Source organism: Rhinatrema bivittatum, chromosome 2 (genome assembly GCF_901001135.1).
Source record: "Rhinatrema bivittatum chromosome 2, aRhiBiv1.1, whole genome shotgun sequence".
NCBI classification, from domain to species: domain Eukaryota; kingdom Metazoa; phylum Chordata; class Amphibia; order Gymnophiona; family Rhinatrematidae; genus Rhinatrema; species Rhinatrema bivittatum.
Genome location: NC_042616.1, coordinates 379,262,461 through 379,280,263, shown reverse-complemented (window position 1 = coordinate 379,280,263; position 17,803 = coordinate 379,262,461). Strand labels below are relative to the sequence as shown.

General features: G+C 42.2%; 1 protein-coding gene across 1 annotated transcript in view; it reads left to right on the top strand.

Moving 5' to 3' along the window:
- GABBR2 (gamma-aminobutyric acid type B receptor subunit 2) overlaps positions 1–17,803 on the top strand; it is a 2,655,237-nt gene that overhangs the window by 2,033,607 nt on the left and 603,827 nt on the right. The window contains 1 exon segment of the mRNA XM_029587103.1: positions 14,696–14,776. Coding sequence (XP_029442963.1) covers positions 14,696–14,776 — 81 coding nt within the window.

Here is a 17,803-nt window from a genome sequence, read left to right as displayed (position 1 = left end):
TATAAAGAAGCAGGCATAGGGGAGACCTCAGACTGATATAATGTCGAATAAAAGTTCCGAAACTCTTGTAAAATAGCCGTCTCATCCGTTAGTGGGTCATTGGACGAAGACATAATGGTAACAATGCGTTTTTTTATCCGCTTTCTTCTTCGCTAAATAAGAGGCAAGTAGATGTCCACATTTGTTGTTACCAGCGTAGTATTGAGCTTTAGAGGAAAAGACACCCAAATTGACTCTTTCGCTGAAAGTAGATTATACTGATATCTAGCTTTAATTAAATTTGTTAAAGAAATTGAAGAAGGGCGGTGACAGTGTTCCTTTTCCAAGTCAACAACCTGACGTTGAAGGAGGGTCAATTCCTATATTCGTGTTTTATTGCGACGAGCAGCGTAGCTAAGAATCTCTCCGCGTATGGTAACCTTAAATGCTTCCCATAATGAAGATGAAGAAATATCTTCAGTGGTATTGAAGTGAAAGTAATCGGTAATTTTTTGTTCAATTAGTGATTTAAAATCAGATTCTTCAAGTAGCGTCGCATTGAAACGCCACTGGCGTTGAGCCTTGATAGGGTGCAACAAGGAGCAAGGTACAGTAACTGCCACGTGATCGGAGATTAAAATAGGACATATATCAGCAGAGATGATCTGAGAAATCAATAAGTTAGAGATCAAGAAAAAGTCTATGCGGGAATATGAGGAGTGTGGTGAGGAGTAGAAGGTATAATCTTTTCCTGTTGGGTTAAGTAAGCGCCATGGATCGGAAAAACCATAAGTATCATTAAGATGTCTCAAAGTCTTAGTAGATTTAGATATAGTGAGACGTGCAGATGACTTTTTGTCCAATATAGGGTCCAGTACCTGATTAAAATCTCCTCCTATGATACATTTAGCGGTATCTGGATGTAACAGGTGTTTAAAAGTGTCTTGGAAAAAAAAGCGGATTATCCATATTTGGTGCATATAGATTAAGAACAATGAAGGATTCTTTTTGTATGGAGAGCTGAATGAGGTTTCCATCTACCTTCCACATCAGCCAATTGATTGTGAGACTGTCACAGGAAGATGTGTATTGATCAAAATAGCAGTTCCCCGTTTTTTCTTCATGGCTGGACTGAAATATACCTGGCCTACCCAATCTTGTTTGAGTTTAAGAGATTCTGCAGCAGAAAGGTGAGTTTCCTGTAGCAGAGCTACATCCGTATGAAGAGTTTTAAGGTAGGCCAGGACCTTTTTCCGTTTAATCGGATGGGAGAAGCCATTGACATTTAAAGACGTCAGTGTGAATGAAGAAATGCTGGATGCCATAAGGTATCCAAGCACCATATCAGGAACTTAGAATGCTCTTCTGCCATCTCCCGTCTGAGTTATGAAATATACAAAGAATGTAAATAAAAAGGTAGAACCAAAAATATCCAATGTTGATTGAGATTTATCAATAAGAGTGAAAAAAATAAAACCAAACTAGTAAAAAAAAAATCGCAGAGGCAAACCTTGCCATGACAGCATAAAGCTGTCTATCAGGAAAATAAAGAGCCTCGGGGCAAGCCCAATAGCCCCCAAGTCCCCCATTCCGTGATTGATCCTGAACACTTGTGGACCAAAAATGAACTTAAAGAGGAAAATCAAAAATTCTGTTTATCAAACTTGAGTAAACATCAAGGCGTTACGAGATCGTTTTGGCACGATCAGCAGCCCATCAAATTATGGGTAAACAAGAGAAGTTCCATGATAGCTAGGTAAGTGAAAAAACAAGACAGAAAGCAACGGTGCTTAACTTCAGGTTACCATAGCTGCTTCCGATTCCGAAGAGAGAAGAAAATCTCTAAATCTTGAGGGGTTGTGGAACATTTTGGTTTGATTATTATGTGTGACTCTCATTTGTGCTGGGTACAATAATCCGTATCGAGCTCCCAAAGCCTGTAAGCGAGGCTGTAGCGCCAGCAATGTTTTACGTTCTAGGGCAGTAGACTTTGCCAGGTCAGGGACAAAAAGAATAGTGTGTCCCTGATAAGTAAGAGGTGCTTTGCTACGCGCCACAGCAAAGATCTGAAGGACTTGTGGATAACGTAAAATCTTTAGTATCATTGGCCTGGGAAACTTAGAGTTTTTAAGAGGCCGCGATGGTATCCTATGGGCCTTCTCTAGATCAAACGGTTGGTCAAAAGAAATCTGCAATAAGGTAGGAATGAACTTTACCAGGAATTGTAAACAATCCGCCCCTTCTGCGCTTTCTGGGATCCCTAATATTCGAATATTGTTTCTACGATTCTGATTGGAGAGATCTTCAAAATCCAATTTAAGTTGTTCCATCTCTTTTGTTAAGCTGGGTAATGGCACAGTTGTTAAAAGTATAGTTGAGATCTGCGACTCAGCATCATTGAGTTTTGTTTGGAAGCAGTCCATGCGAGTTGTCAGTATTTGGAGATCCGTGTGTATAGCTGCGGTAGTATCGATATTTAACTGTATCAAGTCTTTAAGCTGTTTTAATTCGGCTAATACCAGTTCCGCAGAAGCCATGTTTTTTGCAGTAGGCGCCTTGTATGGCGTAGGGGGATCTTGTTTAGATCGCTTCGTTCCGGCTGAGGCTGCAAATGCCGCTTCAATTTTACCTGGTTTCGGCGCTGCCATGTTTTAATCATCAAACAGTCCTCAAACAGATGATAAAAAAAGTGGAGGTCCAGTATAAATGATAAGAAACGGAACGGGGACTCACAGAGCCTTAGACTCAGGCAGCCATCTTGTGCGTCGCACGAGAGCGCCCCCTCCATCGGCGCCATTTATATTAGTGGCAGCCAAAATGGCGCCAATGGCCCGAGAGCGGGAGATTGTGCCGGGACCCCCCCCCCCACTGGACCACCAGGTAATTTAACATTTTGGGGGGGGTTCGGGAGGGTGGGGGAGGGTAAGGGATTGGTTTTAAAGGGTCGGGTGGGGTTTTTTTTATCGGGCCATCGGCGCCATTTATATTAGTGGCAGCCAAAATGGCGCCGATGGCCCGAGAGCGGGAGATCGCGCCGGGACCTCCTCCACTGGACCACCAGGTAATTTAAACATTTTGGGGGGGTTCGGGAGGTTAAGGGATTGGTTTTAAAAGGTCGGGGTGGGTTTAGGGGTTGTTTTGGTGTGCCGGTTTTCCCGCCCTCCCCCCAAATAATTCCCGTGCGCGATTTAACGATTTTTGACGATAAATCGGGGGAATTTGTATTGTATCGCACTCTAACGATTTTTGATGATTTAAAAATTATCTGACAATTTTTTTAAATCGTCAAATACGATTCACATCCCTAGTATTTAGTCTCATGCAGGATGTTTATCCTGTTGGACTCTATGCCATCCCGGACATAAAGCGCCTCACCTCCTCCCGGGTGCTCCTCTCTGTCATTGCGATATAATTTGTATCCCGGTATAGCACTGTCCCATTGGTTATCCTCTTTCCACCATGTCTCTGAGATGCCAATTAAGTCTATGCCATCACTGACTGCTATACATTCTAATTCTCCCATCTTACTTCTTAGACTTCTGGCATTAGCATACAGACATTTCAAAGTTTGTTTTTTGTTTGTATTTTCATTCGGCTTTTTAATTGATAGGGATAAGTTAGAATTTTTTAGCTCAGGTGAGTTTTTAGTTACAGGCACTTGGACTACTTTTCTTATTATTGGAACCTCACTGTCAGGATGCCCTAATTCGAATGCATCATTAGTATCCTTTGAAGATACCTCTCTCAGAACCATGCGCTGCTGAGCAACTGTCGGCTTTCTCCTTTGATCAGTTCCTAGTTAAGTTTTAGGTTGTTATGGGAGTAGGAATGTGTCTAATGTCCTTTAAATGTATTAGTGAATTCACTATGTGTCTGGTAGTGGCCTACCGGGGTCTGATCGAATTCTCAATAAAGTTTTTGTTAATGTTTTTTTTTTGGGGGGGGTGAAAGTGGCACCTGCCTATAAATTAAGGGATGAGCTAGGGGTGGGTGGGTGAGGGGTGGCAGGCTTGGGAAATACAAACAGTCTAACTTCAGTTAGTCAGCCAGAGTGACTCACTGTTCTCTTGATTAACAAATGTTGGTCTCTATTCAAACCCAATCACACTACCTCAACACCTTTCCAAGGTGAGTAACTGAGCTGAACTATTCAACTTTTTTACTTAGGTAAACACTGCTCCTAGCTTATTTCTAGCTTCTGGCTACTTTTTTTTTTTGGGGGGGGGTGGGGGGTTTGTGTTTTTTTTTTTCAATACAAATACTCAGTTTGTATTAAATACAAACACTCAGTTCTTCAGACTTTTAAAAATAAACACACTACCTACTGCTTACTAGCTACCTTATTGACTGACTATTTAAAAATACAGTCTAACACTACCTACTGCTTACTAGCTACCTTATTGACTATTTAAAAATACAAACAGTCTAACTTGTTTATTCACTGCCTTTCTATTAAAGGCACAAACACACTAAATAATATTCCCAAATAGTTAACTTTGCCCCAATACTTTTTAAAAAGACAATGTCCCAAGCAAAAACTTACTGATTCCTTTCAGCAACAAGCAAGGTGATCCTCTCCTCTCAGTGTTCTCAGGTTAAAATTCAGGCATAGTTGACAATAGAATTCAAAGGTAGATGAATTTAGTATAGTATAGTTTTTTGTAAAGTACTCTTATCTTGGGATATAAAGTACTGAATAAACTTACCATGTGATTATGCATGTTTATGATTTTATAGGAGAAAGGTTGGAGGGGAAACTAGTTAACACTGGCAATAGTGATTGTACCAGCTATGCACTATTTGTCACTGTATAGCCACACTTTTTTTTCTGCTAATGACCTTGAAATGTAATTGGCAATAATTACCTTATCCAGAAGTGCATTACAACTGTTTGTAGCTAAAATATGTTTGTCTTTATTGGGGATGGCATGGCATCCCCAAGCATAGGGCAAGATGTTTTCTAATTTTTAACATTCTAAACTGTTACATTGTTGCAAGAAGAGCTTTTAGTTTTAAAATTTCACAGCCTGATAAAAGAAAAGATTTAACTGAGTGGGCACTTTTTGAATTAGAAATTAGTTGCATGATAGATAACACAGGGTGGTGGTAATGATATTCACTCTGAGAAAAGAAGGGTAATTAGTGGAGTGCCTCAGGAACCTTTCCTAGGCCTGTTTGTGCTCTTTATTTTTGCAAGAGAGATTGCGATAGACGGGAAAGAAATAGCAGGAAAGGTTTGTCTTTTTGCAGTTGATATTAAGATCTGTAACAGTCGTGGACAGCCACTGGGAATAAACAGAAAGATTGTGAAGCAGTAATTTTCTTGAACTTAAGTTTCAATGCAAAACAAGTGCAGTCATGTTTTTGGCATGCAGAAATCCAAGAGAGCAGTATGTGAGGTACTAATGGGTACCAGAAGGAGAAAAACTCAGAGTGATCATATCTGATTACATGAAGGTAACATAAGGTAGTAGCTAAAGCCATAGGAATGCTAGCATGGATAGGGAGATGCATAACCAGTAGAATGAAGGAAGTGATAATGCCTCCTTGGTGATCTCTCACCTATAGTATTTATACAATCCTAGAGACCATACCTTGGAAAGGACAGAGAGTGGTGGTAATCCAGAGAAGGGCTACCAAAGTAATGCAAAATCTGCACCAAAAGTCCTATGAATTGAGACTTAAGGACCTAAGTATCTATACTCTAGAGCAGTGATTCTCAACCTTTTTTTGGCCGGGACACACCTGACAGATGGTTCTCACATGCGTGACACACTGAGCATGTGACCGTCACGGGGCTAAATGTAAACATGCACTCTGCATCCACAGGAATCCCCTCAACCCCCCACAATGAGTGCAGAGCAGATCTAGGGCATTACCCTGTACAACTCGCCATACAAAAAAAGATATTCTGGTTCTGATGACATCTCAGTAAAAGCAAAACAAACTCCCTTTACTACCAGGCACAATAGCCCTTCTTATGAAAAGACAGTAATTTACCACTAATGCATATCCTATTGAGAAAACACAACAAATAAGATTGATACAAAAGCCTACATGCTAGTAAAATATCTCACCTCTGTCACACACCCAGAACTGACCCTTCACCAAGTACAGAAGACCACACATTATAAATATGGAGACAGAAACTGGAATGGAAAACCAAAAAAGCCACTCTGCATGCAGTGCAAACCTAGAGAAATGGAAGAGAAATATAGCACCTAACAGTCCCAGGATCTGCAATAATGCACACAAACTAACCCGCACAAAGATACACCTGTATTATGGAACACACTCAACCAGTAACAACCCTATCTAAGAAATACAACTATTAAAACCAGGCCCTAAACACTAATACATTTCTTATTGGGAAAACAGAATAAGCCAAACTGCTATAGAGCCCCACACAGAAATAATTGTAAAGCTATACTAAAAATGTTACAAAACAGCTGCTGAACAGAATAATATCCAACAATTAAAAACTCATAAAAATTATTAACACACGTCCAAATATCAATAAAATATTCAAAACAGCAGACATCGCATAATACCCAATAATTAAATGGCAATCAAGAAAAATAAATTTAAAAAGCCACCTTTTCTTACCCTCTCCAGCAACTCTCCTACTCCTTTCCCTTCCAGGCCAATAGCACTCACAGGAAGCAGCAAGGGCTGCTGAAGCTCTGTCCTCACAGTCCTCTTCCTTAGCGCCCACAACCAGTCACTCACACACATAACTCCAATTAGACCCCACGAACAGTCTCGGTCTCTCTCACCTCCCTGACCAGTCTCTCTCTCAATCACACTCATGGTCTCTAATATACAAGCTCTCAATCACACACAAATGCTCTCACACCCACACCAGCTCTCACCCAGGCTTCCATTCACACCCACCACACACCAGCTCTCACCCAAGCACCCATTCACACCCACACACACCAGCTCTCACCCAAGCACCCATTCACACCCACACAAACCACCTCTCACCCAGGCTTCCATTCACACACAGACACCCCAGCTCTCACCCAGGCACTCATTCACACACAGACACACCAGCTCTCACCCAGGCACCCATTCACACCAGCTCTCACCCAGGCACCCATTCACACCAGTTCTCACCCAGGCTTCCATTCACACCAGCTCTCAACCAGGCACCCATTCACACCAGCTCTCAACCAGGCTCCCATTCACACCAGCTCTCAACCAGGCACCCATTCACACACAGACACACCACCTCTCACCCAGGCACCCATTCACACACAGACACACCACCTCTCACCCAGGCACCCATTCACACACAGACACACCAGCTCTCACCCAGGCACCCATTCACACCCACACACACCACCTCTCACCCAGGCACCCATTCACACCAGCTTTCAGCCAGGCACTCATCCACGCACACCAGACGCAACCCGCTCTCACCCAGGCACTCATCCACGCACACAGACGCACCCGCTCTCACCCAGGCACTCATCCATGCACACAGACGCACCCGCTCTCACCCAGGCATTCATTCACGGACACAGACGCACCCGCTCTCACCCAGGCACTCATTCACGGACACAGACGCACCCGCTCTCACCCAGGCATTCATTCACGCACACAGACGCACCCGCTCTCACCCAGGCACTCATCCACGCACACAGACGCACCCGCTCTCACCCAGGCACTCATCCACGCACAGAGACGCACCCGCTCTCACCCAGGCACTCATCCACGCACACAGACGCACCCGCTCTCACCCAGGCACTCATTCACGCACACAGACGCACCCGCTCTCACCCAGGCACTCATTCACGCACACAGACGCACCCGCTCTCACCCAGGCACTCATTCACACACACAGACGCACCCGCTCTCACCCAGGCACTCATCCACGCACACAGACGCACCCGCTCTCACCAAAAACTTCTTCTTCCTTCGCTGCAGGGATGGGCTCCAGTTCCGCCGCGGCTTTACTCCGGCGGGCCTTCTTTTTTCGCCACCGCGGGAATGGGCTCCCGTGGTGGCCTCGGTCGGGTTTCCTCTTCGCCGCCACAGGCTGTGGCGGCCTTGCTTTGTCGGGGTCAGGTCTCCTCTTCGCCGCCATGGGAATGGGCTCCCATGGCGGCTTTGCTTCGTCGGGGGTCGGGTTTCCTCTTCACTGCGCGATCTTGCTTCGTCAGAGTTCAAAATTCCTCCCTGCCTGCCTCACCGGCCAATCAAAGGCTTCCTCCCTTCTTCCTACTCCCACTGGTAGGGAGGAGGCTTCCGATTGGCCTGAGCGGGGGCAGGCAGAATGAAGGAGGCTTCCCATTGTGTAATGGGGATAGGAAGAACGAAGGCTTCCAATTGGCCCGCGTGAGCTGGAAAAAGGCAAAAGGAAAGTAGAACGGGGTAGTGGGACACCGGGAGACGCGACACACCTGGCGGTGTTTGGCGACACACTAGTGTGTCGCGACACACCGGTTGAGAAGCGCTGCTCTAGAGATGTAATGGTTGTATATAGTAGAGGCATTCAAAGGTAAAATGATGAACAAGAAGCAAACATTTCTTGGTGGAAAGAAAATTCTAGAAGAGTTTATCATATAAGGCTGAAAGGTACATTTAAGAGTAACAGCAGAAAATATTTCTCCGAGGTAAAAGAGGTAGATACATGGAATAGCTTTTCAGTAACAGAGAAGCTAATGGAGAGAAGAGCAGTAACAGAATTCAAAAAGGCACGATATAAGCACAGGATCTTTAGTTGCAGAAAAATGAAGGTGAAGACAGATCAGTTTGGAGCTTACGGTAAAACTACTGGAATTAAATTGGGCAGATTAGATAGGCTTTATGGTCCTTAACTGCCATCATGTTTTATATTTCTATGGCCCTTCTTTGAAGAACTGCCTCTTAATTTTATCTTACTCAGTTTTTTCAATGAAAGGAGCTCCATAATTGGCCATCATTCATTGAAAGCCACCAAGAAAATAACATTACTCTCATTTATTTTATATTCTGCTTTTCAGTACTTCAAATATTTAGGTATTGTAGGTATTTCCCTATCCCCAAAGGGCTCATAATCTTTTGTACCTGAAGCAATGGTGTGTGAAGTGACTTGCCAAATTGTAGCAGTGGGATTTGAGCCTGACTACCTTGGTTCTTAATCCATTGCTCTAGCCATTAGGCTATTCCTCCATCAGGTCCATGTTCAATGGCTCATTTGACCAGCAGTTCCATAAAAAAAAAAAAAACCAAAAAAAAAACTTCTCTTTCCTCATTTCCTAGTAACTTAAAGATGAATTTTAAAAGCCTGGCATGTGCATCAATTAGGGGATGTGCACACAATTCAGGCTTACATACGCCCACCCTATTTTCAGAACTCGGAGATGTGTGCACATCTTGGCCTGTGCATTTATCACATTGAGTTTCAAAAAGGGGTGGGGCATGGACATGGTCAAGGCAGGGCATTGGCATTCTGGGGCGAGGCCAAGAGATGTGCATGTATCCACCTATGCACTCAGGTCCCCTGCTGCATACATTTACTTCTGTTATGGAGGAGGTATAAATCTGAAAAAAATAACAGCTATTTCGGATCGGGGGGCTTTGGAGGACCTATCTTATAACTGGGTGAATTGATGTCGTCGGGTCAGTGTACTGCAGCAGTCAAAAAAGCAAACAGAATCTTGGGAATTATTAGGAAGGGAATGGTGAATAAAACGGAAAATGTCATAATGCCTCTGTATCGCTCCATGGTGAGACCGCACCTTGAATACTGTGTACAATTCTGGTTGCCGCATCTCAAAAAAGATATAATTGCGATTGAGAAGGTACAGAGAAGGGCTACCAAAATGATAAGGGGAATGGAACAGCTCCCCTATGAGGAAAGACTAAAGAGGTTAGGACTTTTCAGCTTGGAGAAGAGACGGCTCAGGGGGGATATGATAGAGATGTTTAAAATTATGAGAGGTCTAGAACGGGTAGATGTGAATTGGCTATTTACTCTTTCGGATAGTAGAAAGACTTGGGGGCACTCCATGAAGTTAGCATGGGGCACATTTAAAACTAATCGGAGAAAGTTCTTTTTTACTCAATGCACAATTAAACTCTGGAATTTGTTGCCAGAGGATGTGGTTAGTGCTGTTAGTATAGCTGTGTTTTAAAAAAGGATAGGCTAAGTTCTTGGAGGAGAAGTCCATTTCCTGCTATTAAGTTCACTTAGGGGCGGATTTTAAAAGGCCCACGTGCGCCGGCGCGCCTATTTTGCATAGGATGCCGGCGCGCGTAAAGCCCCGGGACGCGTGAAAGTCCCGGGGCTTTCGAAAAGGGGAGGGAGGGGGCATGTCCAGGGGGCGTTCCCTAAACGACGTGGCGTTTCGGGGGCGTTTCGGGGGCGTGGCACCGGCCCTGGGGGCATGGTCGAGGCCTCCGGACCAGCCAGGACCGGAGGACGGAGCGGGGCTGCCAGCGATGCGCGCAAAGTTACGCCTGCTTTCAGCAGGCGTAACTTTGCCGACAAAGGTAAGGGGGGGGGTTTTAGATAGGGCCGGGTGGGTGGGGTAGGTAGGGGAAGGGAGGGCAAAGGAAAGTTCCTTCCGAGGCCGCTCCGAAATCGGAGCGGCCTCGGAGGGAACAGGCAGCGCGCGCTGGGCTCGGCGCGCGCAGGTTGCACAAATGTGCACCCCCTTGCGCGCGCCGACCCCGGATTTTATAAGATACTCGCGGCTACGCGTGTATCTTATAAAATCCAGCATACTTTTGTTCGCGCCTGCTGCACGAACAAAAGTACGCGCTCACACAATTTTTTAAAATCTGCCCCTTAGAGAATAGCCACTGCGATTAACAATGGTAACATGGAATAGACTTAGTTTTTGGGTACTTGCCAGGTTCTTATGGCCTGGATTGGCCACTGTTGGAAACAGGATGCTGGGCTTGATGGACCCTTGGTGTGACCCAGTATGGCATGTTCTTATGTTCTTATGTTCTTATGATGGATGAACTGATGAAACTGGCAATGATGTGGACGTGAGTTCCTTTTAAAATTCCCTGACTTACACAGTAGAAGGAGCATTTACAAACTTAGGCGCACGCCCATTTAAAATTGGGTGCACATGGGCGTGTGCAAGTTATAAAATTGCTGTGTCCCTGGGCACGCGCCAGTGCATGCATGCCAATGTGCGTCTCCATGCCAGTTTGAAAGTTACCGTCCCTTTGTTTATAGCGGAAGTATCTACAGAATAACTTTTTGTTTTAAGAAGATAATGAATGGTCACCTCTATGCTGAGGTAAATATTGAAGTCTGTATATTCTGTTTTCATGATAGCAGTAAGGTCTTTCGTGGGAGTTCCTTATTTTCCCCAGCTGTGAGTGCAGAGCATTTAAGAGGCAATAAGCAAAATTGCCTACATTGTTGCAAACTCCATGGGTACTTTTATTTGAGGGGTTTTCACCAATAAGCAAACTAAAAGCTTGTACAGGCTTTGCTTTGGTTATTATTCCTGGGGGAATGTGGCTGTTTTTTCTGTAGGTAATTTTTCAGTCAGAAACTAGGTAAATAGGGTTGAATGATCAAATTTATGTATGCAGCTCCACGCCTCTTCACTCCAAGGGTAGTGGTATGCGTATTGAACAATACACATACTTTTACCCACAGACAGATTGGTCAATATTCAGTGTTCCCACTTCCTAAAGTAAAATGTGACTTTACCCACATAATGGGCTTTGAATATTTCCCTCTTAAGTGCAAATTTTGTAATAGTCTACCTAAATTTTAAATGAAATACGTGCATAAGTTAGACTAATTTTCAAAGCAAATTCTATGCATTCACTTTGAGAATTATCACACCAAAACTACCCGCACTCAATTATACCTGCCAATTTGTGCGCAGAATTTTTTTGAGAAAATGTATACACCAAAAGGTGAAATTTAAAAGCCCAATATGCTCATTAATTAAGGTATGTGCAAATATGTTTGGCTCGGGCATGCCGAGTGCATTTTAAAAGCTGCTGAGATATGTGCTTATCTATCTGAGCGTGCACATATAGGGGTGGATTTTAAAAGGGTTATGCACATAACCCTTTTAAAACCCTCCTGTGCGCCGAGCCTATTTTGCATAGGGACGGGCGTGGGAGGGGTGTGGGCTTGGCCAGAGGCCTCGCCACTGCCGCTGGGCCCAGGGATCGCGTGCTGCCACTTGGCCGGTGCGCACAACCTACGCCTGCTCGGACGCAGGCATAAATAATCCAAGAAAGGTAGAGGGGGGATTTAGATAGGGCTGGTGGCCGGGTTAGATAGGGGAAGGGGGGGGAAGGTGGGGGTGGGTGGAAGGAAAGTTCCCTCTGAGGCCGCTCTGATTTCAGAGCGGCCTCGGAGGGAATGGGAAAAGCCATCAGGGCTCCCTTAGGGCTCGGCGCGTGCAAGGTGCACAAGTGTGCACCCCTTTGCGTGTGCTGACCCTGGATTTTATAACATGCACGCGGCTGCATGCGCATGTTATTAAATCGGGTGTAGATTTGCCGGATTGCGTGCACAAATCTACACCCGCGCATAGATTATAAAATCTGGCCCATTAGATTTAAAAAAGGAGCGAGGCGTTGGCATGATCTGCGTGGGGAATGGGCATTTTGGGCCATGAATCTGAGATGTGCACATAACTATGCAATCTGCATGTAAATTTACTCCTGCTATGGATGACAAGTAAGTTAAAAAAAGAAAAGAAAAATAGGGTAGATCTGCGTGGTTTTAAGAGTCAGGTTTAACTGGTGGAGTTGGAGTCCTATCTCTTAATTGGGCAAACTGGGGACAAAACTGGTAAAACTAGAAATATTGTTGGCTCACGTCCTTTTTAAAATCCCCTGATTTACACAGTAGAAGCAGCATTTCCACGCACCAACATACAATCTGGTGCAGATGTGCACACAGCCAGGCTATTTTATGACATGCGCACATCCCTGGGCACAGGGCAACGTATTTACGCCAATATGTGCCTACACGCCAGTTTGAAAGTTACCGTCATATTTTTGAAAATGCTAAAGCATGTGCAGAACCTTCCTAGCTTTGCCAACAGGAACTCATCTACTCAATATGGGTAAACGTAAGCACAATTGAGGCTCTATGCATGTAATTTTACCTGCATATCAGGTGGGCTATTTTATAAAAGCCTTTTCCATGGAATATTCATAGGAATATTTCCCAACCTCTCAGCAGGTTAAAGTATGCACATATAGCACGTATGTTATCCCGAAGTGAGCAGAGACCTTCCCGGGGCTAGGATTGAGAAGTGCTTTGTACTTCTCTGCATTTCAAAAGTATTTTGTAATTATGTGAAAAAAATCTGCGCAGCCATAATTGTATGTGGGTAGTTTTGGTGGGATAATTTTCAAAGGAAAAGTATGCAATCTCTGGAACAACTTACCGCTTAGTCTGAGAGTATAGGTAGATCTTTTGAAATTCAGGAAAGTTTTAAAAACCTGCTTGATGAATGAAATTGTTTAGTAAATAGAAGGTCCTGGTGGAGAGGAATTAAAACATTTGCCCAGAAGTATTGAGGATGTTTTTATGTATTTTGATCCTATGTGTTTTGTAATTCTATATATTATGTTTTGAATTATGTTGTAAATCACTTAGGAACATATTTTCTGATAGGCGATAAATGATTTTAAATAAATAAATAAGTAAATAAATAAATATATGTGCTTCACCATTGGAAAGTGACATAAAGAATGCACTGAATTGCCTTCAAATGTATGTAGATTTTCACAGAATTACTGCCTAAGTATTATGTTATGATGATGTTTTATATTTATTATGTTCTGATTGTTATATTGGTTTTTTGGAAATGTTATGATAATGTGATCTGTTTTGTTCAAGTTGACTGCCAATAAATGAGGAATACAAATTTGTAATTTAAATTTAATTGATTATCTCTTCTGGTCCTTATTGGTCTAATGATCACAATGGAAAGACTTATTGTTTAATTAGAATATTTTGTCAGTTTGAACTAGGTCTTTTGATAGAGAAGTTGCTTATGTGTAATTATTTTTTTTGACTGAATGACATTTCTATCATTACCCTTACTGTAATATTTAAGACTTCTTCAAAACAAATGAATAAAATAATTATTTAGATATGCTTGCCCTTCTTATTCTATAGGAACTACCCTGCTGAATGTATCTTTCTGAAATATTTAGATTTAGATTGTATGGTGCATCCAGTTTTGTCTGTACATCGCCTTGGGCTTTCATGATAGATGTTTAAAAAATATAAATAAAATAAACATGTGATAGCATTGTCTTAATTAAGATGCAACATAATTCTAATTTGATTTTTCTGCAAGTGAATTTAACGTTCATTCCTTTTAAGTTTGTAAATGCATTCAGAATGTTTTGCATTATATATTTAACTGTGGGAAGGTTAAATGAGGACTTATGTTAGTTTGTTCTTTCTGATTCATTTTAATGTGATTCTCAGAAGTGACCCAGAGAATTGATAGGCCCTGTAGGAAGGAACAGTTATAAATCTTTATCCATTTATCTTTTGGATATCAATATGTAGTTGTGATCTAATACAGTTCATGCCCTGTCTGTCTTGTCTTCCCCTGGCATTCTCTCTTACCCTATATAACTACCCTCTTCATATCTTTCACCTCACACATCTCCTTCATTTCAGTTATCATATCTGCCAGCTAGATGAAAAGATCCCAATACATCCCATGTATATGATTCTAAATAACCTATCTATCTTGTTTCCCTGCAGATGGCAATGAAATAAAAGTGGGAGAGTATAATGCTGTAGCTGACAGTTTGGAGTTATTGAATGGCAGCATCATATTTCAAGGTAGGACAGGATGCTGCTCAAAAATACGTACGACATGGAAAAGTCGGCACCGCTCACATGTAAATGAGCAAGTTTCATGCCAATACCTTGTCTGTTCCATTGAAAAATAGCATCAGTCCAAGATTTTGGTGGATTTTTTACTTTATTTTGGCTGATAGCAAACACACAACAAGGTGGAATCGGTAAATGGACTTTATTGAATCTTGCCCGCCCGACTCTGGCCGAGTTTCGCTTATACAAGCTGCTTCAGGGGCTATTTCAAACAAATAAAACATGTAAAAGAGACATACAAACATATATACTGTATCAACAATTAAATTGTAATACAAAATATCATAAAAATATTAAATAATATAAAATGAATTAAAATAGAGTAAATAATAAAAATATTGCACTATAACATAAAGACATAGACATGTATCTTAAATGTTTGTATGTATGTATTAATCACTATATTGTATTCCTGTAAACCAATTGTACATTTGAGTGTACAAATGACAATGCAACACAAAATAAAATAAGCAAAGGGAGTGTTTGTGTATATCTTTATAAATCTACCTTTTGAACGATATAAATTATATGTATATTCAATATGAAAAAAAGGAAAAAATGCCCCCCCCCCCTTTTTTTTTTAGTTTTTCCATTTTTTCCTTTTTTTCATATTGAATATACATATAATTTATATCGTTCAAAAGGTAGATTTATAAAGATATACACAAACACTCCCTTTGCTTATTTTATTTTGTGTTGCATTGTCATTTGTACACTCAAATGTACAATTGGTTTACAATGTATAGTTTACAATGTATAGTTTACAATGTATAGTGATTAATACATACATACAAACATTTAAGATACATGTCTATGTCTTTATGTTATAGTTCAATATGTTTATTATTTACTCTATTTTAATTCATTTTATATTATTTAATATTTTTATGATATTTTGTATTACAATTTAATTGTTGATACAGTATATATGTTTGTATGTCTCTTTTACATGTTTTATTTGTTTGAAATAGCCCCTGAAGCAGCTTGTATAAGCGAAACTCGGCCAGAGTCGGGCGGGCAAGATTCAATAAAGTCCATTTACCGATTCCACCTTGTTGTGTGTTTGCTATCAGCCATCTTGGATCGGTTACCGGTTTGTTTACTTTATTTTGTGTAGAATATGGAGGCATTGAAGGCGCATCAGGCAGCTTTCATGGCAGGCAGGGAAAGAGGACTGAGCACACCTCAGGGCCCTCTTTTATTGTACATTCATACAAAGGCAGATGATGTGTCATCACATGATTGGCTCCTTTCCACATAGCAACAGACGTTTCACCACACTATTGGCTTGGCTCAGGGGGGGTGTATGGATCATTTCATTGGCTGCTGAAATCTATTACCTCCGGACTTTGTCCTGCCTCTGACTAGGGAACACCCAGCCCTTATTTCAGGCAATCAGGATTAATTATAAGCTAGAGAAATACATGACAGTCAGGTATCCTCTCCTAGGCAGAGAGGCTTAAGCACAAGTGATGCTTTTATTCAGTGCAAGGCCAGGGAGAAGGGAAGATAGTGTAAAACCCTGACATGGCTTGCTGACAAAGCTCATATTTCCCACATCTCACCCTTTCTGTTTTTGTTTAGGCAGCTCAATAAAGCTTTAGACCCTTACTGAAATCTGTTATGTCTTGGTATGGGCTGGAAATAGGAAAAGGGGGATATGGAGGGAAAAAAGCTGATTCGGCGTGGTGTGCCAGCTGCCGATGAGCTCCTGAATCTCCACATCACCCAGAGCTGGTGCAGCGTGGTGTGCCAACGGCTGCAGGGCTCAGGATTCCCTATTAAGCAGTATACAAGACATCTTTGTATCTGGGCTGAGAGCAAGGTTTCAATATGGATATGAGGGTTGGGTATGCACTGAATACAGCATCACAGGCATATAATGAAGACAATTACAGTAATTATAATAGAAATCACCCTTTTGAGACCAGAAATATCAGGGAGCCAAGACCATAGCCAGTCCCATGGAGAAGTTGGTATTCTGTCTGAAAGTGGTGCATCAGCAACCATGGTTTCTATCTGCTCTATGGTATGTGTGAGGTTTGCTTTATAAACTGATATGTACACACAGCAATGAGATCCAATTAATGCACAAACACCACCCTTTAAGGCTAAATTAGTGTCTAATGTATAGTTGTTCTGTAATGCTACTTCTCTAATCTGAGAAACTTCTGTTGTGAGTAGTTTTAATGCATGGACTGTCTGATTAAATAGGGCAGTAGTCCAGTTATCTAGGATGTGTAGGTCTCTGTAATTCATATCATTTGGGTTATATAACTACAAAGGGTAAATCCCTCGTCCCCTCTATACTTTCTGCACCTGCTTGGGTCTCCCACTGCACATCCTGAAATCTGCCAATTGCATACATATGTGGTATAGCTATGCAAGTATTCTGTGATTTTTTCTTGGAATTCAGGGTATGCTGTTACATTAGAGTACGACCTGATCATGACTTCTTCTAATACAATGGTTCGGCTACAACATGGATATTTCCCACCTGAATCCCCTTCCCATCCCCTGTATCAATAGTCCCAACAAAGAGCGGCAGTCTCTTGAATAAGGCTACCAATGTGTAGTATGGTATTATTAACTGGAGAGTTAATGAAAACACCTCTCTGTAAAGGATAATTAGTCCATACTGTAAGGTTAAATGGTACAGCATGCATCAGTAGTTCTCCGCAGGCTTGGGTTGGCATGTGTATGCAGATCCAACAGTCTGTTCGATTCAACAGGTGTGAAAAGTTCTGTGCATCGAGGATGTACATGTTGTCCTGTCAGAGTCCTTGTTCTGAAATCGCCATTGCTGGAGAAATAAGGCAAAGGAGGAGGATGCAGAACACAATTGTTAATGAGTTGGCATTCAGGCAAGAAAAGGCAGCTAATAAGTTCTCTGGAGTTTTCTCAAGGCCTTGCTGTTCTAAGAGTTGTGCAGATTGGTCAGATAGGGCCTTGATCTGTCCCCAGGTCATGTGGTGC